Raw genomic sequence first — 25716 nt, forward strand, 5'->3', positions numbered from 1 at the left:
AGGAGAGAGAGAGAATATCAGACATAAACACACAGCGCTGAGAGAAAGAGGAGAAGAGACAGCGCTGAGAGAAAGAGGAGAAGAGACAGCGCTGAGAGAAAGAGGAGAAGAGACAGCGCTGAGAGAAAGAGGAGAAGAGACAGCGCTGAGAGAAAGAGGAGAAGAGACAGCGCTGAGAGAAAGAGGAGAAGAGACAGCGCTGAGAGAAAGAGGAGAAGAGACAGCGCTGAGAGAAAGAGGAGAAGAGACAGCGCTGAGAGAAAGAGGAGAAGAGACAGCGCTGAGAGAAAGAGGAGAAGAGACAGCGCTGAGAGAAAGAGGAGAAGAGACAGCGCGGAGAGAAAGAGGAGAGCGACAGCGCTGAGAGAAAGAGGAGAAGAGACAGCGCTGAGAGAAAGAGGAGAGCGACAGCGCTGAGAGAAAGAGGAGAAGAGACAGCGCTGAGAGAAAGAGGAGAGCGACAGCGCTGAGAGAAAGAGGAGAGCGACAGCGCTGAGAGAAAGAGGAGAGCGACAGCGCTGAGAGAAAGAGGAGAAGAGACAGCGCTGAGAGAAAGAGGAGAGCGACAGCGCTGAGAGAAAGAGGAGAAGAGACAGCGCTGAGAGAAAGAGGAGAGCGACAGCGCTGAGAGAAAGAGGAGAAGAGACAGCGCTGAGAGAAAGAGGAGAGCGACAGCGCTGAGAGAAAGAGGAGAGCGACAGCGCTGAGAGAAAGAGGAGAAGAGACAGCGCTGAGAGAAAGAGGAGAGCGACAGCGCTGAGAGAAAGAGGAGAAGAGACAGCGCTGAGAGAAAGAGGAGAGCGACAGCGCTGAGAGAAAGAGGAGAAGAGACAGCGCGGAGAGAAAGAGGAGAAGAGACAGCGCGGAGAGAAAGAGGAGAAGAGACAGCGCTGAGAGAAAGAGGAGAGCGACAGCGCTGAGAGAAAGAGGAGAAGAGACAGCGCTGAGAGAAAGAGGAGAAGAGACAGCGCTGAGAGAAAGAGGAGAAGAGACAGCGCTGAGAGAAAGAGGAGAGCGACAGCGCTGAGAGAAAGAGGAGAACGACAGCGCTGAGAGAAAGAGGAGAAGAGACAGCGCTGAGAGAAAGAGGAGAAGAGACAGCGCTGAGAGAAAGAGGAGAAGAGACAGCGCTGAGAGAAAGAGGAGAGCGACAGCGCTGAGAGAAAGAGGAGAAGAGACAGCGCTGAGAGAAAGAGGAGAAGAGACAGCGCTGAGAGAAAGAGGAGAAGAGACAGCGCTGAGAGAAAGAGGAGAAGAGACAGCGCTGAGAGAAAGAGGAGAAGAGACAGCGCGGAGAGAAAGAGGAGAAGAGACAGCGCTGAGAGAAAGAGGAGAGCGACAGCGCTGAGAGAAAGAGGAGAAGAGACAGCGCTGAGAGAAAGAGGAGAGCGACAGCGCTGAGAGAAAGAGGAGAAGAGACAGCGCTGAGAGAAAGAGGAGAAGAGACAGCGCTGAGAGAAAGAGGAGAGCGACAGCGCTGAGAGAAAGAGGAGAGCTGAGAGAAAGAGGAGAGCGACAGCGCTGAGAGAAAGAGGAGAGCGACAGCGCTGAGAGAAAGAGGAGAAGAGACAGCGCTGAGAGAAAGAGGAGAAGAGACAGCGCTGAGAGAAAGAGGAGAAGAGACAGCGCTGAGAGAAAGAGGAGAAGAGACAGCGCTGAGAGAAAGAGGAGAAGAGACAGCGCTGAGAGAAAGAGGAGAAGAGACAGCGCTGAGAGAAAGAGGAGAGCGACAGCGCTGAGAGAAAGAGGAGAAGAGACAGCGCTGAGAGAAAGAGGAGAAGACAGCGCTGAGAGAAAGAGGAGAAGAGACAGCGCTGAGAGAAAGAGGAGAGCTGAGAGAAAGAGGAGAGCGACAGCGCTGAGAGAAAGAGGAGAGCGACAGCGCTGAGAGAAAGAGGAGAGCGACAGCGCTGAGAGAAAGAGGAGAAGAGACAGCGCTGAGAGAAAGAGGAGAAGAGACAGCGCTGAGAGAAAGAGGAGAAGAGACAGCGCTGAGAGAAAGAGGAGAAGAGACAGCGCTGAGAGAAAGAGGAGAAGAGACAGCGCTGAGAGAAAGAGGAGAAGAGACAGCGCTGAGAGAAAGAGGAGAGCGACAGCGCTGAGAGAAAGAGGAGAAGAGACAGCGCTGAGAGAAAGAGGAGAAGACAGCGCTGAGAGAAAGAGGAGAAGAGACAGCGCTGAGAGAAAGAGGAGAAGAGACAGCGCTGAGAGAAAGAGGAGAAGAGACAGCGCTGAGAGAAAGAGGAGAAGAGACAGCGCGGAGAGAAAGAGGAGAAGAGACAGCGCTGAGAGAAAGAGGAGCGACAGCGCTGAGAGAAAGAGGAGAAGAGACAGCGCTGAGAGAAAGAGGAGAAGACAGCACTGAGAGAAAGAGGAGAAGACAGCGCTGAGAGAAAGAGGAGAAGAGACAGCGCTGAGAGAAAGAGGAGAAGAGACAGCGCTGAGAGAAAGAGGAGAAGAGACAGCGCGGAGAGAAAGAGGAGAAGAGACAGCGCGGAGAGAAAGAGGAGAAGACAGCGCTGAGAGAAAGAGGAGAAGAGACAGCGCTGAGAGAAAGAGGAGAAGAGACAGCGCTGAGAGAAAGAGGAGAAGAGACAGCGCTGAGAGAAAGAGGAGAAGAGACAGCGCGGAGAGAAAGAGGAGAAGAGACAGCGCTGAGAGAAAGAGGAGAGCGACAGCGCTGAGAGAAAGAGGAGAAGAGACAGCGCTGAGAGAAAGAGGAGAAGACAGCGCTGAGAGAAAGAGGAGAAGACAGCGCTGAGAGAAAGAGGAGAAGAGACAGCGCTGAGAGAAAGAGGAGAAGAGACAGCGCTGAGAGAAAGAGGAGAAGAGACAGCGCTGAGAGAAAGAGGAGAAGAGACAGCGCTGAGAGAAAGAGGAGAAGAGACAGCGCTGAGAGAAAGAGGAGAAGAGACAGCGCGGAGAGAAAGAGGAGAAGAGACAGCGCTGAGAGAAAGAGGAGAGCGACAGCGCTGAGAGAAAGAGGAGAAGAGACAGCGCTGAGAGAAAGAGGAGAAGAGACAGCGCTGAGAGAAAGAGGAGAAGAGACAGCGCTGAGAGAAAGAGGAGAAGAGACAGCGCTGAGAGAAAGAGGAGAAGAGACAGCGCTGAGAGAAAGAGGAGAAGAGACAGCGCGGAGAGAAAGAGGAGAAGAGACAGCGCTGAGAGAAAGAGGAGAGCGACAGCGCTGAGAGAAAGAGGAGAAGAGACAGCGCTGAGAGAAAGAGGAGAGCGACAGCGCTGAGAGAAAGAGGAGAAGAGACAGCGCTGAGAGAAAGAGGAGAAGAGACAGCGCTGAGAGAAAGAGGAGAAGAGACAGCGCTGAGAGAAAGAGGAGAGCGACAGCGCTGAGAGAAAGAGGAGAAGAGACAGCGCTGAGAGAAAGAGGAGAAGAGACAGCGCTGAGAGAAAGAGGAGAAGAGACAGCGCTGAGAGAAAGAGGAGAAGAGACAGCGCTGAGAGAAAGAGGAGAGCGACAGCGCTGAGAGAAAGAGGAGAAGAGACAGCGCTGAGAGAAAGAGGAGAAGAGACAGCGCTGAGAGAAAGAGGAGAAGAGACAGCGCTGAGAGAAAGAGGAGAAGAGACAGCGCTGAGAGAAAGAGGAGAAGAGACAGCGCTGAGAGAAAGAGGAGAAGAGACAGCGCTGAGAGAAAGAGGAGAGCGACAGCGCTGAGAGAAAGAGGAGAAGAGACAGCGCTGAGAGAAAGAGGAGAAGAGACAGCGCTGAGAGAAAGAGGAGAGCGACAGCGCTGAGAGAAAGAGGAGAAGAGACAGCGCGGAGAGAAAGAGGAGAAGAGACAGCGCTGAGAGAAAGAGGAGAAGAGACAGCGCTGAGAGAAAGAGGAGAAGAGACAGCGCTGAGAGAAAGAGGAGAGCGACAGCGCTGAGAGAAAGAGGAGAAGAGACAGCGCTGAGAGAAAGAGGAGAGCGACAGCGCTGAGAGAAAGAGGAGAGCGACAGCGCTGAGAGAAAGAGGAGAGCGACAGCGCTGAGAGAAAGAGGAGAAGAGACAGCGCTGAGAGAAAGAGGAGAAGAGACAGCGCTGAGAGAAAGAGGAGAGCGACAGCGCTGAGAGAAAGAGGAGAAGAGACAGCGCTGAGAGAAAGAGGAGAGCGACAGCGCTGAGAGAAAGAGGAGAAGAGACAGCGCTGAGAGAAAGAGGAGAGCGACAGCGCTGAGAGAAAGAGGAGAAGAGACAGCGCTGAGAGAAAGAGGAGAGCGACAGCGCTGAGAGAAAGAGGAGAGCGACAGCGCTGAGAGAAAGAGGAGAAGAGACAGCGCTGAGAGAAAGAGGAGAGCGACAGCGCTGAGAGAAAGAGGAGAAGAGACAGCGCTGAGAGAAAGAGGAGCGACAGCGCTGAGAGAAAGAGGAGAAGAGACAGCGCTGAGAGAAAGAGGAGAAGAGACAGCGCTGAGAGAAAGAGGAGAGCGACAGCGCTGAGAGAAAGAGGAGAACGACAGCGCTGAGAGAAAGAGGAGAAGAGACAGCGCTGAGAGAAAGAGGAGAGCGACAGCGCTGAGAGAAAGAGGAGAAGAGACAGCGCTGAGAGAAAGAGGAGAAGAGACAGCGCTGAGAGAAAGAGGAGAAGAGACAGCGCTGAGAGAAAGAGGAGAAGAGACAGCGCTGAGAGAAAGAGGAGAAGAGACAGCGCTGAGAGAAAGAGGAGAAGAGACAGCGCTGAGAGAAAGAGGAGAAGAGACAGCGCTGAGAGAAAGAGGAGAGCGACAGCGCTGAGAGAAAGAGGAGAGCGACAGCGCTGAGAGAAAGAGGAGAAGAGACAGCGCTGAGAGAAAGAGGAGAGCGACAGCGCTGAGAGAAAGAGGAGAAGAGACAGCGCGGAGAGAAAGAGGAGAAGAGACAGCGCTGAGAGAAAGAGGAGAAGAGACAGCGCTGAGAGAAAGAGGAGAAGAGACAGCGCTGAGAGAAAGAGGAGAGCGACAGCGCTGAGAGAAAGAGGAGAAGAGACAGCGCTGAGAGAAAGAGGAGAAGAGACAGCGCTGAGAGAAAGAGGAGAAGAGACAGCGCTGAGAGAGACAGGAATACCAGACGAACACACAGCTCAAAAACTTGTAATGGAGCTCAGAGAGACATGAGATTAGAGAGAAACTAAAGGCAAACCTTACAATGGCAAGACAACGCCCCCCACCACACACACGAACACAAGGCAGTCATGACACACTGACATACCGTCCATGAGCAGCCAGTGTCCAGTGAGCACCCAGATCAGCACCAGCATGACAGAGAGGGAGAAGGAGAGGAGCTCGGCCAGAGTGAAGCGCCCACAGCAACCAAACGAGATCCTACAGGGGGGCAGAGAGAGAGAAATGGTTTATACACACTGGACAAAACAAAATCACTTCACTGGAAAATACATCACTTCTAAACGCAAGTCGATATGTACGGGGTCAAAAGTGTAGATACAGCCAATTTGAGTCAAAATGTGCTCAACACACCCACAGGGGTTCAGGTTGAAGAATTCCGATTAAGCTGAAAAATCTAAGGCCAGATGCTTCACATTGTCAAACATAAAAAGGGGAATTAAAGACTTTATTATTGGTTGTAGGCCATGGCAGCCTCTCAGCTTCCTTACTTGTTTTGTGGTGAGCAGGGTCTGGTCAAGTACTGGCACATTGGCAACAGGAGGAACGCAAAAGCAATTGTCGCAAGAACTGAAGAGGAACAACATAGAGGAAGATCGATAAGAGAACGAGAAAGAAATAGCAGCAAGACAGTTTGTTGTTCCGTTCCATTGGTTTCAGTCAGTTTAGCAGAGGCAATCATTGTCATCATAAGAATTAGTTGAGCGGTAGGTATCCAGATTGTCATACAGTCTCTGTACCCTAAAGGGGTATACAGTATTACTGAATGTGGACACTAGGGGCACTATTAAATAAAAACATTTTATTGTCTCTGCTGTAACCAAGAAGCTTGATCTTGACATCTAGCCATTTAGCTAGCAAGTTAGCAAACCAAATGCATAGCTGGAGCCCCGAGCTGGCTTTAATTTGACACATCTTAGACTTAACTTAAGCAGTGGCATAGCACGCACCCCCCCGAAAACAATATTGAAAACCATACCGTCGGTATTTCGAAATATACCATTTATACCGTATGCCGGGGTATTGCCCAAGCCTAATAAGAATTATGCAGAGAAAATGTTTCTGTTAAATCAATGCACCATAAGACACCATCAATATAACACCATGCTCTAAGGAAATAAATACGTCAGCTTGCCTTTAGACAAAAGATGGGCAAGAAACTGCTTTGTGACATTAAGGCGCGTGTGTGTGGCGGGTGACGGTCAGGTACCTGCGGTGCAAATGGTGAAGACCACCTGGACAGAGTCGAAGAAGAAGAACATGACGAGCAGAGACACGGAGGCTCCTATGGGCAGGAACAGAGCCTGTGTGGAGTCTATGGTCTGAATACCTACAACACACAATACATGCACAAGTGAGAATGCTCAAACACACAGGGATTGAGAAAGACAAATCACACAGGCAGAGACAGGCACACACATTTCTGCATGTGCTGCGTCTACAGCCTGTGTAACAGCAAACCAACCAACTACAAAATATACGGAATCCACGGTATGACGACTTCCAACTTATATATAAAATTTTAAAAAACACACGCTCTGTATGTCTTATGTCTCACCAAATATGTGAGACTCACTGTTGTTTGTGTTGCCATTGTTGAAGGACCCATTCGGGACAGGGTTCCCATCCTTATCTTTTTCCTGGTTCTCACAGTCCATGTTTAATGATCTGCACGGGGAGAGATGGAGGGAAAGGTGGATAGAGGTTGACTATCTGAAATAAAATCAAGCTGCTCACACATTGCTATTCTGTCAAAGACTTGTTTTACAATGACTGGATAGCTCATAGGCGCTCAATGTAATGGAAGTAACATGATAAAGATGAGACCCACAGTGACCAGTGTTGGCCTATCTGTGATGGAAGAGGGTTGGACAGGGTAGACTGACCTGAAGCTGCCATAGACTATGAGAAGGATGGAGATAAGGAAGGTGGACACCTGGCTGGAGTCGACCAGGGAGTATGCCCTATAGACAGAGAGAGAGAGAAAGATTTTAGATTCCATTTCCTCCACAGACTAGGCTTAAGTCTGGCCCGAAGGGCTGTTCTTATGCACTTCGCAACGAGGAGTGCTTGGATACAGCCCTTAGCATTGGTATATTGGCAACATACCACAAACATACGAGGTGCCTTATTGCTATTATAAAATGGGTTACCAACTTATAGCAGTAAAAAGAAAAATGTCTTAAGGTCTGATATACCACAGCATTCAGGGCTCAACCCACCCAGTACATAATAGAGTAACCCATACTATACCTTCAGTGTTGCATATGTCAACAAAGCTTGACATTGGTCAGTTGTGTCATAAGACTACAATGACATATTATTGAAGAGTATATTCTCATTTGGAATCGTGGTATTCATAATCCCTTTAGTCAAACCTTATGGGATTTATTTTGACACCAAATCAATAGATTTTCTTTCCTTCAGCAAGGAGAAAGGGCCCCAAAAGGAGCGCGACATACTAGTTGCTATTTATACTCTGTGTTTCTAACGGCTGTTTGTTTTTGGTTTGGAGGACTGGGACTGAATGAAAGAGTTTGAAAATACACAATCAAAGAAGAGAAAGCGTAGCCTTAACCCTTACTGGCATTAATCTAATGTATGTGTATGTTCATCTTGTTCTAGCCACATTTATTTATGCAATTCTTTGTGCAACAAACAAAAGTAAACGTACAGATGGGGTGGGAATTAACAGGGACCTCACGATAGTACTATAATATGTAGATGCCAATATGTATTGCAATTTGATACTGTTTCACAACAGACCAGTAGTGTGCGCTCCATTGAATCTTAATAGGGACACTGGCTATTCAATTGGTTAGGCTGTAGAAATAGCACAGGAAACATGTCAGTGTTCCAGACAATTACGACAGCTGACTAACAGGAAGGATGGTGGACCATCTGTGGCACGAGAGCTGCAGCACAGAGACACTTTTATGGATTTAACATTCTAAACCCACTAATCTGCAGCTTTAACCTTATCTGCCAGACATGGCCGGCTGACAACTTCTGGTTTCCTAGACATACTCCTCGGTAGTAGCAGCTTGAGCGTGCCTAAAAAGCACATACACAAGCTAAAAATGATCAAAAATACACAGGGTTACAAATCCGAGGAGCACATATATAAACAGAGAAAACACAAACAGGTAGCTGTTCAAATGGGATATAGACTGCCTACATTCATCTCAGCTTTTGGTACTGGGCCATGCTGATGGAAGGCTTAGAGGGAGAAATCATGACTGGTCAGGTATCTGGCACAGTAAACCTTACCCTACATGTGTTACCAGCTGTAATCAAATCTGTTTGTTTACATTAAAGGTGTGGATGGGACCGGAGGCATGACCTCAGTGGTGTATGCCCATGGCAGGCTAATTATCACTGGTAAAGTTGTGGATCAACTAATAGGTGTCCCAGAGGGGAAGAGAGTCAGCGGAAGACATGTGTTCCACTTCCTGAGATAAAAAGAAAATGACACACCGGCAGGGCTCTACAGTACAACCATTTTACTTGCTTTTGTGCCTAAATGTTTTGCTGTGCAACTTGGAATTTGTATTTAGGAACATCAAGGCACCAAGAACAATTAAAGAATTCCATCTTTAATATCTCAAATATTTTTCGTTGTGCTCCTTAACTGTATTTGTGCGCCTACATTTTTCAACCTAGGCGCACACACGCTCCTTGTAAAAAGAAACTCAGCGTAGAGCACTGACAGGTTCATCTCTGGGGGAGTAAATAAGAGCATAATGGTTGCACTGTGCAACCCTGCCATCATCGGAGAGGTGCAGGTTTGACCCCTGACCCGTCTCATGTCCCTCTGTAGCCAGCCCCGAGTGAGAAATGTATTCTGGAGTTGAAAACACACCCCCAAAAGAAATAACAGTATGCGTTCTTCATAACTATGCATCCCATCGCCTGCCGAATGACTGCACTCCAACCCTTTAAATTACACCCCTGGATAAATGTTAGGAAACACGATGAAACGGCATAAATCATACGTATTTATGAGCTGTGAAGCGTGAACTCGCAAGGTAACACGTCAATCACTACCATAGCAAATCATAGGGCAAACTAAAAGCTAATGGATTGCCCTGTTGACAAACAAACATTCTCTCAAACACGCTGGAGAGAATTGTTCCTTAGCCTGTCAGTGGGACTGACTGACATCTCCTTTTCAAACCAGGAGATGCAAAATCCACTTCTTTCATAAAATATTCAGATGCAGAGGGGATCTACATCGCCACGCACTAGAGATGACCCCATTTAGTTGACTGGACAATTGTTTGGTCGATAGGCAGTTGGTCGACCAAGATTTTTAGTCAAGCAGTCAAATCTATACTTAAAAAAAAATAAAAATGTTTTATGGCACACGAGACACCTGTCTGATTCAGCTCCTGTCTGAGTGGACGAATCCATTGGAGGCCACGTGGATTGCACACCAGTAGTAGGCCTACATTTACAGTTAATTTCTAGAATCTGTAATCTACAATGTTTGTTTGGTTACGGTAATTATGTTACTGCATTCAAAATATTATTATTACAGTCTTACCGTTCTCATTGTAGGAGTGGACATGACATTTGCAGAGGGCACAACCAATCCTACACTTGTGAGAATAGACCTACCTGATTCCTTGTGCCAATAGCCTACAGCGGTGTCTGTTAGTTTCCCGTGCTAGTGAGCTCCTGAGGGCCCAGAATATTTTAAACAATGTTGTAATGTTAGCTAGCACTAGAGCTTCAGGTGGGACCAAGTTGATACGTTTCAAGTTCCTTAAAGACAGTCCATGCTTAGCAAATTTGATTTCTTGGATTTTATTATTTTATTTAAAATGTAAAAAGAAAAAGAAAAAAAAAACATCTGGATATTGTCTACCTGCAGACTACAAGGTTTTTATTTATTAGCTTTATGTAGGCTATTTTTACATATTGGCAATAGGAGTTACTATGGGGACCCATGCCTAATCTTCTCAGTCTCCTGAGGGGGAAAGGTGTTGTCGTGCCCTCTTAAATGGACTGTCTTGATGCATTTGGACCACGATAGTTTGTTGGTGATGTGGACACCAAGGAACTTGAAGCTCTCAACCTGCTCCACTACAGCCCGTCGATGTTAATTGGGGCCTGTTCGGCCCTCCTTTTCCTGTAGTCCACGATCATCTCCTTTGTCTTTCTCACATTGCGGGAGAGGTTGTTGTCCTGGTACCACACAGCCAGGTCTCTGACCTCCTCCCTATAGGCTGTCTCATCGTTGATCAGGCCTACCACTGTTGTGTCGTCAGCAAACTTGATGGTGTTGGAGTTGTGCTTGGCCACGCAGTTGTGGGTGAACAGGAAGTACAGGAGGGGACTAAGCATGCACCCCTGAGGGGCCCCAGTGTTGAGGATCAGCGTGGCATGTGTTGTTGCCTACCCTTACCACCTGGGGGTGGCCCGTCAGGAAGTCCAGGATCCAGTTGTAGACAGAGGTGTTTAGTACCAGAGTCCTTAGCTTAGTGATGAGCTTGAGGGCACCATGGTGTTGAACGCTGAGCTGTAGTCAATGAACAGCATTCTCACGTATGTGTTCCTTTAGTCCAGGTGGGAAAGGGCAGTGTGGAGTCCGATTGAGATTGCAGCATCTGTGGATCTGTTGGGGCGATTTGGAGTGGGTCTAGGGTTTCCGGGATGATGGTGTTGATGTGAGGAAAATATATACAGTACCAGTCAAAGTATGGACACACCTACTCATGAAAGGGGTTTCCCCTATTTTTACAATAGAGCTGTTCTTGCCATAATATGGACCTGGTCTAACCAAATAGGGCAATCTTCTGTATACCACCCCAACCTTGTCACAACTGATTGGCTCAAACGCATTAAGGAAAGAAATTCAACAAATTAACTTTCAACAAGGAACACTTGTTAATTGAAATGCATTCCAGGTGACTACCTCATGAAGCTGGTTGAGAGAATGTCAAGAGTGTGCAAAGCTATCAAGGCAAAAGGGTGACTACTTTGAAGAATCTCAAATATTTGTTTTACACTTTTTGGTTAACACAATTTCATAGTTTGTCTTCTCTGTTATTCTACAATGTATAAAATAGTAACAATAAAGAAAAACCCTTGAATGAGTAAGTGCCCAAACTTCTGCATATACAGTTGAAGTCGGAAGTTTACATACACCATAGCCAAATACATTTAGACTCAGTTTCACAATTCCTGACATTTAATCCTAGTAAAAATTCCCTGGTCTTAGATCAGTTAGGATCACCACTTTATTTTAATGTGAAATGTCAGAATAATAGGAGAGAATGATTCATTTCAGCTTTAATTTCTTTCATCACATTCTCAGTGGGTCACAAGTTTACATACACTCAATTAGTATTTGGTAGCATTGCCTTTAAATTGTTTAACTTGGGTCAAACGTTTTGGGTAGCCTTCCACAAGCTTCCCACAATAAGTTGGGTGAATTTTGGCCCATTCCTCCTGGCAGAGCTGGTGTAACCGAGTCAGGTTTGTTGGCCTCCTTGCTCGCACACGCTTTTTCAGTTCTGCCCACAAATTATCTATAGGATTGAGGTCAGGGCTTTGTGATGGCCACTCCAATACCTTGGACTTTGTTGTCCTTAAGCCATTTTGCCACAACTTTGGAAGTATGCTTGGGGTCATTGTCCATTTGGAAGACCCATTTGCGACCAAGCTTCAACTTCCCGACTGATGTCGTGAGATGTTGCTTCAATATATCCACATTTTCCTACCTCATGATGCCATCTATTTTGTGAAGTGCACCAGTCCCTCCTGCAGCAAAGCACCTCCACATGCTGCTGCCACCCCCGTGCTTCTCGGTTGGGATGGTGTTCTTCGGCTTGCAAGCCTCCCCTTTTTCCTCCAAAAATAACAATGGTCATTATGGCCAAACAGTTCTATGTTTGTTTCATCAGACCAGAGGACATTTCTCCAAAAAGTACGATCTTTGTCCCCATGTGCAGTTGCAAACTGTAGTCTGGCTTTTTTAATGGCGGTTTTGGAGCAGTGGCTTCTTTCTTGCTGAGCGGAATTTCAGGTTATGTCGATCTAGGACTCGTTTTACTGTGAATATAGATACTTTTGTACCCGTTTCCTCCAACATCTTCACAAGGTCCTTCGCTGTTGTTCTGGGATTGATTTGCACTTTTCACACCAAAGTACGTTAATCTCTGGGAGACAGAACACGTCTCCTTCCTGAGCGGTATGACGGCTGCGTGGTCCCATGGTGTTCATACTTGCGTACTATTGTTTGTACAGATGAACGTGGTACCTTCAGGCTTTTGGAAATTGCTCCCAAGGATGAACCAGACTTGTGGTCTACATTTGTTTTCAAGCAAAGAGGCACTGAGTTTGAAGGTAGGCCTTGAAATACATCCACAGGTACACCTCCAATAGGCTAATTGACATAATTCGAGTCAATCAGAAGCTTCTAAAGCCATGACATCATTTTTGGGAATTTTCCAAGCTGTTTAAAGGCAGTCAACTCAGTGTATGTAAACTTCTGACCCACTGGAATTGTGATATAGTGAATTATAAGTGAAATAATCTGTCTGTAAATAATTGTTGGGAAAATTACTTGTGTCATGCACAAAGTAGATGTCCTAACCGACTTGCCAAAACTATAGTTTGTTAACAAGAAATGTGTGGAGATGTTGAAAAACAAGTTAATGACTCCAACCTAAGTGTATGTAAACTTCCGATTTCAACTGTATATGGGAAAAATAGATGTTTTAAAATTTCGACCAATCGATTGGTACGAAAGAACCGACGACACTCGGGCTACTAAGATTTTTTGGGGTCGGGGAGAGCACTACTACTCACCACTTTCAAAGTGAAATACATATGGATAGAAATTAAGACGTCTTGACTGCATAAGTATTCAAACATCTACTTGGCGTTGGTCTAAGCAAGACTTCGTGGAGGCTGCTAACATTGTGTTTTGCGGAAGTAGCCTAATGCCACAACGCTCATCCAGCACCGTGCAATCAATGAAAGGCAATAGCGAAAAAGTGCCGCTTGCATTACAATATTGATAGTCTAATCCTACTGCAGAGGTCTTATGTCTTTAGATACAGCTAGCCTACTTAACATCCAGGAGATATGGCAAGACAATTGGCTGTGCAAGTATTCAATTATGTATATTAAATGTACATCAAATGTTTGATGTACATCAAATGTACATCAAAAAATATAAAACATACATGAGCGTGAATACTTTCATAAGGCATTCACTGTATAGTCCTATAGGCTTAAAGTCAGTCATTTTAGAGAATCCTGTTAGTCTTTACTACTGGAATTGGGCTGATCCTTTGGCACCAGTCATCCTTTCCTGGTAGAAAGCCAGGCCCTACGTTCATATAAAAAGCATTGTAGTTACGACTAGTCTACTCTATTCTAGAGCCCGACCGATTTATTGGTTGACTGACATTGTCAGTCAATATTAGCCGTTCACCGATATACACTTCAAAAAAATATAAAACGCAATAATTGCAATGATTTTACTGAGTTACAGTTCATATAAGGAAATCAGTCAATTTAAATTAATTATTTAGGCCCTAATCTGTTGATTTCACATGACATGGGTGGGCCTGGGAGGGTATAGGCCTAGCCAAGCCAAACAATGAGTTTAACCCAACAAAAGTGCTTTATTAGAGACGGAAATACTCCTCAGCACCCCTTCCCCCGATGATCCTGCAGGGGAGGAAGCTGGATGTGGAGTTCCTGGGCTGGCGTGTTTACACATGGTCTGCGGTTGTGAGGCCAGTTGGACGTATGGCCAAATTCTCTAAAACAACGTTGGAGGCCGCTAATGGTAGAGAAATGAACATTAAATTATCTTGCAACAGCTCTGGTGGACATTCCTACAATCAGCATGCCAATTGCACACTCCCTCAACTTGACACGTCTGTGGCATTGTGTTGTGTGCCAAAACTGCACATTTTAGAGTGCCCTTTGATTATCCACAGCACAAGGTGAACCTGTGTAATGATCATGCTGTTTAATTAGCTTCTTGCTATGCCACACCTGTCAGGTGGATGGATCATCTTGGCAAAGGAGAAATGCTCACTAAATGCAGATGTAAACAACGCTGTGCACAAAATGAGAGAAATAAGCTTTGATTTTGGCACCAACACTTTACATGTTGCTTTTATATTTGCGTATCAGCTTTTAATCCACTGAAAATGACCGATATACAGTCGTGGCCAAAAGTTGAGAATGACACAAATATTTATTCTTCACAAAGTCTGCTGCCTCAGTTTGTATGATGGCAATTTGCATATACTCCAGAATGTTATGAAGAGTGATCAGATGAATTGCAAAGTCCCTCTTTGCCATGCAAATGAATCTCCCAAAAACATTTCCACTGCATTTCAGCCCTGCCACAAAAGGACCAGCTGACGTCATGTCAGTGATTCTCTCGTTAATACAGGTGTGAGTGTTGACGAGGACAAGGCTGGAGATCACTCTGTCATGCTGATTGAGTTCGAATAACAGACTGGAAGCTTCAAAAGGAGGGTGGTGCTTGGAATCATTGTTCTTCCTCTGTCAACGATGGTTACCTGCAAGGAAACACATGCCGTCATCATTGCTTTGCACAAAAAAGGGCTTCACAGGCAAGGAAATTGCTGCCAGTAAGACTGCACCTAAATCAACCATTAATCAGATCATCAAGAATTTCAAGGAGAGCGGTTCAATTGTTGAGAAAAAGGCTTCAGGGCGCCCAAGAAAGTCCAGCAAGCGCCAGGACCGTCTCCTAAAGTTGATTCAGCTGCGGGATCGGGGCACCAGCAGTACAGAGCTTGCGCAGGAATGGCAGCAGGTAGGTGTGAGTGCATCTGCACATACAGTGAGGCGAAGACTTTGAGGATGGCCTGGTGTCAAGAAGGGCAGCAAAGAAGCCACTTCTCTCCAGGAAAAAACATCAGGGGCAGACTGATATTCTGCAAAAGGTACAGGGATTGGACTGCTGATGACTGGGGTAAAGTCATTTTCTCTGAAGAATCCCCTTCCCGATTGTTTGAAGCATCCGGACAAAAGTTTGTTCGGAGAAGACAGGGTGAGCGCTACCATCAGTTCTGTGTCAAGCCAACAGTAAAGCATCCTGAGACCATTCATGTGTGGGGTTGCTTCTTAGCCAAGGGAGTGGGCTCACTCACAATTTTGCCTAAGAACACAGCCATGAATAAAGAATGGTACCAACACATCCTCCGAGAGCAACTTCTCCCAACCATCCAGGAACAGTTCGGTGACAAACAATGCCTTTTCCAGCATGATGGAGCACCTTGCCATAATGCAAAAGTCATAACTAAGTGGCTCGGGGAACAAAACATCGATATTTTGGGTCCATGGCCAGGAAACTCCCCAGACCTTAATCCCATTGAGAACTTGTGGTCAATCCTCAAGAGGCGGGTGGACAAACTAAACCCCACAAATTCTGACAAACTCCAAGCATTGATTATGCAATCATGGCTTACCATCAGTCAGGATGTGGCCCAGAAGTTAATTGACAGCATGCCGTGGCGGATTGCAGAGGTCTTGAAAAAGAAGGGTCAACACTGCAAATTGACTCTTTGCATCAACTTCATGTAATTGTCAATAAAAGCCTTTGACACTTATGAAATGCTTGTAATTATACTTCAGTATTCCATAGTAACATCTGACAAAAATATCTAAAGACACTGAAGAAGCAAACCTCGTGGAAATTAATGTGTCATTCTCAACTTTTGGCCACGACTAAGACGCAGAGAAAACACTCAGCAATAAAGGCAGTTAATTGAATGACTGTGCATTTCACTATTTCTCCTGGGGGGGGGGGGGGGGGCACTCTTTACATGGCTATAAGCCCCATCTTGCCTTGCACTACAGTAAGACTGGACCACAGAGGTATAACCTGGCCAACGCAACTACACCAGTCTCATAAGAGTGAACTACCACAGAGTTACTGACGAACTGTTACTTCTTCTACGGTGACCGCAAAGTAGATAGAAACCAAACCAAAAATGCTCACTGGCCATATACTGTTACACAAAGTGTCATTTTAGGGTGTTGGGTGTCGTGACAAACAAAGAACATTCAAATCTGTGGTAACGTTAATGTTACAGCCCTTTAGTGAAGCCAGCGAAATCTGGTGTGCTATATTTGCTCTTTGTGAAGGGTATTCCTCAAGCGCTGTCATTCAAATGTTTTCTGATACACTAAAAAGCTTAGCAAGTCACAAAGTAGCACTTTGTAGCTACATTTTGATGCATGGTTCCACTTGATAAGGACAGGTCCAAAGTCACATTTTTCCACGACAAGTTTTAGCTAGCTAGCCAGCCAGCTAACTCGCTGTGCGAGAGTACTTTGAATTTTGAGAATGTTTTTCCCTTTCATTTTACAGTCATTTAACAGACACACTTACACAGAGCAATTAGGGTTAAGTGCCTTGCTCTAGGGCACATTTATCACCTAGATGGCTCTGGGATTCAAACCAGCGACCTTCCGGTTACTGGCCCAACGCTCTTAACCGCAAGGCTACCTGCCGCCAGAATTCAGTGGCTACTGCCCTACAAAAAAATAAAAAATAAATACACAACTAAATACCAATACATTGAAAATGTGTACTGTGTTGTTGTTTTGCAGCTGGTTAGCATGAGGCAGCTCATTCTTCAGAGCCTAGACAATTTCTTTGCTGGAATCAGTGCAGTTAATCCTCCTTTTTACGAGAGTAACAGTTTCTCCATAAAAAATTGTGGTGCTTACATGAATGTTCTTTCCTGAAATTTAAGAAATCATCTTTGAGTATCTTCGCGGGGCTGTTTTAAGCACAAAAAAGTTAATTCCAGTTTTTTTACAATAATTGAAAAAAAATATCGGCAGATATCGCCCATCTGTTCATATTTCCAATAAAATCATATTTGGATTCAAAAATCCCATATCGGTCGGGCTCTACTCTATACATGCGCTCTGCAAAACAGGAATCACCAGGCCCGATATGCCACACTTGTAATTAGTTTGAGAAAAAGTGGTAATCTCCTGTCCATTTCATTCATAAGGCTCACAACAGTGACGCACGCCTTCCGCACACACCACAGCACTCGCACTCTACCCAAAACAAAAATATAAAACGCAACGTGTAAAGTGTTGATCCCATGTTTTATGAGCTGAAATAAAAGATCCCCAAAATGCTCCATCCCTGTAAATGACCATTTGTCCTATGCCAAGATAATCCAGCCACCTGACAGGTCTGGCATATCAAGAAGCTGATTAAACAGCTAGATCATTACACAGGTGCGCCTTGTGCTGGGGACAATAAAAGGCCACTAAAATGTGCAGTTGTGTCTCAGCACAATGCCACAGATGTCTCAAGTTGAGGGAGCACGCAACTTGCATGCTGACTGCAGGAATGTCCACCAGAACTTTTGCCAGAGAATTGAATATTCATTTCCCCACCATAAGCCGCCTCCAACGTCCTGTTTTAGAGAATTTGTCGGTACCTCCAACCGGTCTCAACCACACACCACGTGCATGGCGGCGTGTGGACGAGAGGTCTGCTGATGTCAATATGCCCCATGGTTGCGGTGGGGTTATGTTATGGGCAGGCATAAGCTACGGACAACAAACACAATTGCATTTTATCAATGGCAATTTGAATGCACGTGACGAGATCCTGAGGCACTTTGTCGTGCCATTCATCCCCCACCATCACCTCATGTTTCAGCATGATAATGCAGGCGCCATACACAATTCCTGGAAGCTGAATAAGTCCCAGTTCTTCCATGGCCTGCATACTCACCAGACATGCCACCCATTGAGCATGTTTGGGATGCTCTGAATCAACGTGTACGACAGCATGTTCCAGTTCTTGCCAATATCCAGCAACTTCACACAGCCATTGAAGAGGAGTGGGATAACAATCAACAGCCTGATCAACTCTATGGGAAGGAGATGTGTCACGCTGCATGATGCAAATGGTGGTTACACCAGATACATGGCAATACCTTTAAAAAATATATTTGTAACCAACCGAGGCATATCTGTATTCTCAGTCATTTGAAATCCATAGATTAGGGCCTGATTTATTTATTTCAATTGGCTGATTTCCTTATAGGAACTGTATCTCAGTAAAATCTTGTTGCATATTGCCTTTATAATTTTGTTTATTATATATGCTATTTGCATAACATAAAAAGCATGCTGGTCTATATCCCTAACAGAGCTGTAAAACACCATTAACCTTTCTAGGACACACGTTCCGCTAGCGCAGGGGTGTCAAAGTCAAATGGACGGAGGGCCAAATAAAAAATTTAGCTACAAGCCGAGGGCCGGACTGTTCGAATGTTCATTGAAAAATTTTTAAATGACGCATATAGTCTAGTGAACCTAATTGAACCTACTGAAAACCTAACAAATATATTCCAATATGATCAGATAAATAAAGCAATATTTTCTTATGGCTCTGTCAGTAATCTTTAATTTTCAACAGACACAAAAGACAAATTTCCTTTATATAAAAATCCCCATAACATGAACATTAAATGAAAGAAACCGGTATTCAAGGCACCATCAGTAGCCTATATTTTCTATTTTAGCAAAAGTGGGCTAAATTTACTTCAAAGAAAAAAACAATAATAGCAATTTTCTATCATCCACTCAACTGAAATATTTTTAAAATATAATTGGATTGAAATACAATAAAATAAAGTGCAAAAATCTATTAATCAAAAACAACACTTTGTTTAAGGAGAAGTAACATGCAGTGAAAACAAATATTAAACTTTAACTTTTAAACTTGAACTGAGTAAAAACTCTAAATATGTGATTGCACAGTAATGTTCACTTGTTTGAGGTTGAGGGTGATACTTGGTGGTGTCCCATCTTTTCCACAAGTTCATCAATGTTCGGGGTAAGGCTCTGAGCTGAGGAAATCCTCAGAATTGAGTGGAGGTGTTCAGCAGTAAGTCGACTTCTGTGTGATGTTTTGTTCAGGTTCATCAAAGAAAACAGTTGTTCACACAGGTATGTGCTGCCAAACATAGACAACGTTTGAGCAGCCTGGATGCGCAGCTGGGGCATTGTGTCGGGGAGGAAACGGGCGAACTCCGCAGCACCCACTGCCGCATATTTTGCCCTCAGTGCATCATTGCATTGGAGGTCAATCAACTCCATTTGGAGGTTTGGTGGTGAGCTTTCCACGTCAACAGCAAATGGGTTACCGAGCAGTTCCAACCTGCTTTTTTGTGCTTCAAAGTCAGCAAATCGGCGTCGAAAGTCAGCGGCAAGCATACCTATTTTATCAGCCAACTGTGCGCTCGGGAACGCACTGGTAGAGAGCTTCTCTTTCATGGTCTGGCAGCTGGGAAAGTGGCTCAAATTTTCTTTCCGCATCTGCGTCTCCCACAGAGTCAGTTTGGTTTTAAATGCCTTCACTGTACTGTACATATCAGAGATGACATGATCCCGACCCTGCAGCTGCAAGTTCATTGCATTCAGATGACTCGTAATGTCACACAGAAAAGCCATTTCACACAGAAACATTTCGTCTCGGAGTTGTGTTGTGTCTTTCCCTTTGCTGTCCAAGAACAGACAAATCTCCTCACGAAGCTCGAAACATCTTTGAAGCACCTTTCCCTGGCTTAGCCATCGCACCTCTGTGTGATAAGGCAAATCACCATGCTCCGTTTCTAACTCCGTCAGAAATGCCTTGAACTGGCGGTGATTCAAACCTTTGGCTCTGATAAAGTTAACTGTGCGCGTGATGATGCTCATTACATGCTCCATTTTCAAGGCTTTACCGCACAACGCTTCCTGGTGTATGATACAATGATAAGCTGTCAGCTCACCTGTCGCGTTTTCCTCTTGCATCTTTTCCCGTATCTTCGCCACCAGTCCGCTCCTGTGTCCACACATCGCAGGTGCTCCGTCGGTTGTCAAACCCACGAGTTTTTTCCAAGGCAGCTCCATCTCATTTACACATCTTGACACCTCTTCATACAAATCATGCCCCGTAGTTGTGCCATGCATAGGACGTAAAGCCAAAAACTCCTCTGTCACGCTTAGGCTGGAGTCCACTCCGCGGATGAAAATTGACAACTGGGCAATGTCAGAAATGTCGGTGCTCTCATCCACAGCCAAGGAATATGCAATGAAATCTTTTCCCTTTTTCACAAGCTGCTCTTTTAGATTGATGGACAACTGGTCTACTCTCTCGGCAATGGTGTTTCTGCTCAGACTCACATTTAAAAAGAGTTGCCTTTTTTCTGGGCAAACTTCGTCACAAACTTTAATCATGCAGTTTTTGATGAAATCCCCCTCCGTAAATGGCCGGGCTGATTTAGCGATCTCTTCTGCCAAAATAAAACTGGCCTTGACAGCAGCCTGGCCTTGTGATTTGGCTTTTTTGAACAGAGCCTGTCGAGATTTGAGGCCTCGTTTTAATTCCTCTGCCTTTTGTAGCCTTTGTTCCATGTCCATATTCTTGTTTTTGTCCGCGTGTTTCGTTTCATAATGTCGTCTCAGATTATACTCTTTCAGTACTGCCACACTTTCTCCACACAGAAGACACACAGGTTTTCCAGCTACCTCCGTGAACATATACTCCGACTCCCACCTTGTTTGAAACCCCCGGTTCTCAGTGTCCACCTTCCGTTTTGCCATTTTTGATGGGTATCTGAAAGTTAATTTTACTGTGATGCTGACGACTGCTGTGCCAATAAATATTGAAATGAAGCAGCCTACTGCTCGGTGCGTCACCGTTGCATTGTGGGAAATGTAGTATTGGTGCGTGTAAAAGATCTGCGGGCTGCCGGCTTGCTGCGGTCTGCGGGCCGGTTCTAATAATAAATCAAGATCATCCCAGGGGCCGTAAAAAACCTTCTCGCGGGCCGGATGTGGCCCGCGGGCCTTGACTCTGACATATGTGCGCTAGCGGAACCCCCCCACAACATTCCGCTGAAAAGACAGCGCGGGAAATTCAAAAATATTTTTGGGAAATATGTAACTTTCACACATTAACAAGTCCAATACAGCAAATGAAAGATAAACATCTTGTTAATCTACCCATCGTGTCCGATTTCAAAAATGCTTTACAGCGAAAACACAACATATGATGTTAGATCACCGCCAAGTCCAAAAAACACAGCCATTTTCCCAGCCAAAGACAGGAGTCACAAAAAGCAGAAATAGATAAAATGTATCACTAACCTTTGATGATCTTCATCAGATGACACTCATAGGACATCATGTTACACAATACATGTAAGTTTTGTTCGATAATGTGCATATTTATATCCAAAAATCTCAGTTTACATTGGCGCCATGTTCAGAAATGCCTCCAAAATATCCGGAGAAATTGCAGAGCCACATCAAATAACGGGAAATACTCATCATAAATTGATGAAAGATACATGTTTTACATAGAATTAAAGCCACACTTGTTCTTAATGCAACCGCTGTGTTACGTTACGGAAAAAGCACACCATGCAATAATCTGAGACGGTGCTCAGATATAACAACATTTCTCCGCCATGTTGGAGTCAACAGAAATACGAAATTACATCATAAATATTCCCTTACCTTTGATGATCTTCATCAGAATGCACTCCCAGGAATTCTAGTTCCACAATAAATTGTTGTTTTGTTCGATAATGTCCGGTATTTATGTCCAAGTTGCTACTTTTGCTAGCACGTTTCGTAAACATATCCAAACGCTCGCGCAGGTCCAGGCGAACTCGGATGAAAACTTCAAAAAGTTATTACAGGTCGAATAAACTGGTCAAACTAAGTAGAGAATCAATCTTCAGGATGTTGTTATCATATATATCCAATAACGTTCCAACCGGAGAATTCCTTCGTGTCTGTAGAAGTAATGGAACGCAAGGCGATATCATTTGAAATGCGTGTGACCAGAAACTGGCAATCTGCCAGACCACTGACTCATTCCCCTCTCATCCGGCCCCACATCACAGTATAAGCTTCATTCAACGTTCTACAGACTGTTGACATCTAGTGGAAGGCGTAGGAAGTGCAAACAGATCCATATCTTACTGGGATTTGAACAGTTGATGAGTTGAATATCGACCATCCTCAGAATTTCCACTTCCTGTTTGGAAGTTTGCCTGCCATATGAGTTCTGTTATACTCAGACACAATTCAAACAGTTTTAGAAACTTCAGAGTGTTTCTATCCAATAGTAATAATAATATGCATATATTAGCATCTGGGACAGAGTAGGAGGCAGTTAAATTTGGGCACGCTATTCATCCAAAGTGAAAATGCTGCCCCCTATCCCTAAAAAGTTAACAGGCACCTTCTGAACCAGCCACCGTAGGCTTGCATTCAAATGAGAAAGGGTTAGCCTGGCCTTCTCTGTTGCCAGTCTTGGATTTCACTCAGATCAAATTAAATAATTATTGTTTTAAGAGCCTGGTATACATCTCCAGACAGTGCTTGGACATTTATAAACAAATATAAAATCCCCACTGAAGTCAAAGTAATGGATTGTATTAAGTAAAAAATGATATACAGCAAGTAAACTGGTCAAGTTGTCCCTCTGAATTCTGCTCACATGGATGAGATGGGCTAAATAAAAATGGAACATTTAAAAATCAAATACAATCCTGGAATGTTAAGGGCTGGACAGAAGCCCAAGAGCCATAAGACTTCCTTGTTTGGGAGAAACGAGGCTTCTATAACACAATTCCAAAACCGTACACCACCAAGCCAAAGGCATGCATGCTTTGGCCACTGAGGACTCAGCCACCAAGCGACAGAGGATTAGTATCTCAAAACATGTCGCTATAGCAAATGACTATTGACAATTCTGATTGACCCACAAAAATGAGTGCTGGTTCAAAATTACATCGTTATTCATGGTAGCCCTACATGAGCAAAACAATCAGAATCTCTCAAATGTCTGTATACAGAGAATTTTTGTAGGATATTACCCCAAAAGTTGTGATAGACAGAAAACCAAGAGAACACCTCATGACACTGTCAATGCTGAGGCTGTTGTAATAAATTACAGCATTTTGGTAGAATTGTTACATTTCATTAGGTAGTTGCCACCAATTAGGCAATGTAACAATTAGTGTAACAATGCTTCCTTATAGGTCTTACAAGAGAGGCATGTCTTGTTACAGATGGGCATGGTAAAATATTGTTTCTCAGTCTGGCCTCATGCGCTTCACTAGAGGGAAATCTGAGTGAGACCATGTCTCAGGATGGTAGGTACAGCTAAAAAATTGCCAAACTCTGGTTAAAAACAACTCGTATTTAATCTACTCAGAAGGGTTGCGATTTAATTAAGTGGTACGTTATCTTAACTTCAAATTACATAATTTTATTAGTCACATTACAACAGGTGTTGTTCACTTTACAGTGAAATGCTTACTTACGAGCCCCTCGCCAACAATGCAGTTTTAAAAAATAGCAATAAAAAAATACAAATAAGAAATACAAGTAACAAGTAATTATGACATACATTTTTGTAACCAAGACACAGAACATACATTTTAAAAGATAGAACAGTCAAAATACTATTAGGCTGACCATGTGTGTTGCTTATTATAACCACATAACATCATGGCTCTGGCGTTACAGTATTTCAGTTCTACTAAACCTGGGGGGGTCACTATTTTCCAAACATTGGTCACCAGGAGCAGCATACTTATTCAAAAATACACTTGGTCTTAGTGGCATAACCTAAATGGTTGCCTCCACATCAATACTTAAGACAGAGGAAAATACTACTAGTAATTTTTAGATGTCACAAAATTAGACTTCAATAATTCCATGATCTGCAGCACAAGACTTCAATTAAAACACCTAAAAAAAGTGTAGACAAATGACCCGATCTCCAATTGTGAACAAGAGAGACATGACATGGACTGTATCAGTCAGCCCCAAAAGTTACTATACTGATCTGAATGGCATCTATCGCAAATATACATTTAAAAAATGTAGGCAATGTACAAAATAGAAAATAGTTTGCTATCATTATGGCACATGTAACTAGTGATTGCTACAGTAACTAGTGATTGATACACCCAGATCTATAAAGACAATGCCTTATTTAGCTAGCTAGCTACTATTTAGGACAATCAATATTACCTAGCTAAATTAGTTGGTGAACTAGCTAAATTAGTTAGCTGTGTTGAATAGCTAGCAAGTCAGCTGCGCACTTAATCGCTAACAAAATAAAAATGGATGGCACAACGTCCCTATCTATTCATCTGACGCGATAAAACACCGGGCGTGGTATAAATAACGTTATCACAATGACATTTCATGAATTAAGGTGAGCTTTTCTGGCTAGCAAGCGTAAACTGTCTGGCTAACGTTAGTTACGATAAGCTCCCTTTGTGTGCAACTGGCTACGAGAGGTAGCAATAAGCTATTTATTTTAACAAATGTTGTCGAGGGGCTTAAACTAATTAAATAATGATGTGTGTATGAGTTGGCGAACCAACGTTAGCTAACAATAACCTTGCGCATTCGTCTAGCTTAAATATGCCACTGAACCCTTTTCGTAGTTCTAAAGCAATGGTAATGCCACCATGGAGACGAGAGTCAGAGCTAACTTGCGGCTAGCTGGCTAGTTAACCCCGTTCACGCTAGCCTACTGTAACTTGGACCGTAGCAAGCTAACGTTTAGTTCACTAACACAATTTGAAGAGGGCCATCTCATTCTAACTAAGCGAAAATAGCGGCTGATTCATGTAGGAACGAAATATGTTGCTGTATCTATGTGAATTGCAGTGTAACAATGGCATAACTACACCAATCAATTCAGTCTGGTTAGCCAGCTCGCGCAATGCCTATGCGTACTCACCAAGAAGAGTAGCCTTGTTCCGCCATGTCGCCGACGACAACAGTGCAGTGGTGGGTTCCGCGACTGTAGATATTCGTGTCCCTGTGGCAAATCGGTAGAACCTGGTGGACACAATTGCCGCCTTTACTTCAAGATTGGTCTTTTTAACAGTCACTATTTGATAACAACATGGCGATGTACACCAGCCCCCAGACCTGCTAGCAAACACCAGCCGAATAGCTTCCAATCGAATTACAATGATGGTTTGCTAGGTGGCCAAGACAAAGCACGCCGAGAAAAAAAACTCTATATTTCATCAGTTTCGCGAGTGTCCTGCCGTCTCACTGCCCCCAAGCAGGCCTGAGTCTCAACGGATCCTATACTCGCTGTAAATCCATATTATGGGGTGTTTTCTAGCGTCTATATTCAGATATTCCCTAAGTCTGCAACCTCGGCTGTAATGGAAGCCGCGCAGATAGCTTTATTTTCTATGGCGAGAGAGTCACGGGCACGCGCAATATCGCCCTTGCAAGAGAGGTTTACACAAGTACCTGTGTGAAGCTAACCACAATAACGATTACCCACAATAGTGGAATTTGCGGTTTGACTTCAAAATAAAAGCTCCCCATTGAAATTGATTCAAATTGTGGAATTATGCCATATTTGGACTAGAGAATGCAAATGAACAAGGTCGGAATGTTGTTATATAAATTCAACAAAATACAATAATTTGTTAATTTGACACGAAATAATTATCTGTGGATGTATTAGACGTATATGCACTGTCCAGCCTAAGCTATGGATGTTGCACCCATGAAATGGGGTATCAG

At 44.3% G+C, this 25716-nt stretch overlaps 1 protein-coding gene across 6 annotated transcripts in view; it reads right to left on the bottom strand.

Annotated features, from left to right (window-relative positions):
- sppl3 (signal peptide peptidase 3) overlaps positions 1-25439 on the bottom strand; it is a 33721-nt gene extending 8282 nt beyond the window's left edge. The window contains exons 1-6 of one of the 6 annotated variants that reach the window (XM_071350442.1): positions 24908-25439; positions 6987-7064; positions 6677-6768; positions 6311-6430; positions 5592-5670; positions 5189-5304 (exon numbers count right to left, since the gene is read on the bottom strand). In XM_071350442.1, the coding sequence (XP_071206543.1) occupies positions 5189-5304; positions 5592-5670; positions 6311-6430; positions 6677-6768; positions 6987-7064; positions 24908-24933 (511 nt within the window). In that variant the 5' untranslated portion in view covers positions 24934-25439. Of the gene's footprint in view, positions 1-5188; positions 5305-5591; positions 5671-6310; positions 6431-6658; positions 6769-6986; positions 7065-24907 lie in introns of all 6 variants that reach the window. The other 5 variants (XM_071350443.1, XM_071350440.1, XM_071350441.1 and 2 more) reach the window with 5 other exon arrangements.
- Positions 25440-25716: the final 277 nt, after the last annotated feature.

This window comes from Salvelinus alpinus, chromosome 18 (assembly GCF_045679555.1).
Source record: "Salvelinus alpinus chromosome 18, SLU_Salpinus.1, whole genome shotgun sequence".
In the NCBI taxonomy this organism is placed as follows: domain Eukaryota; kingdom Metazoa; phylum Chordata; class Actinopteri; order Salmoniformes; family Salmonidae; genus Salvelinus; species Salvelinus alpinus.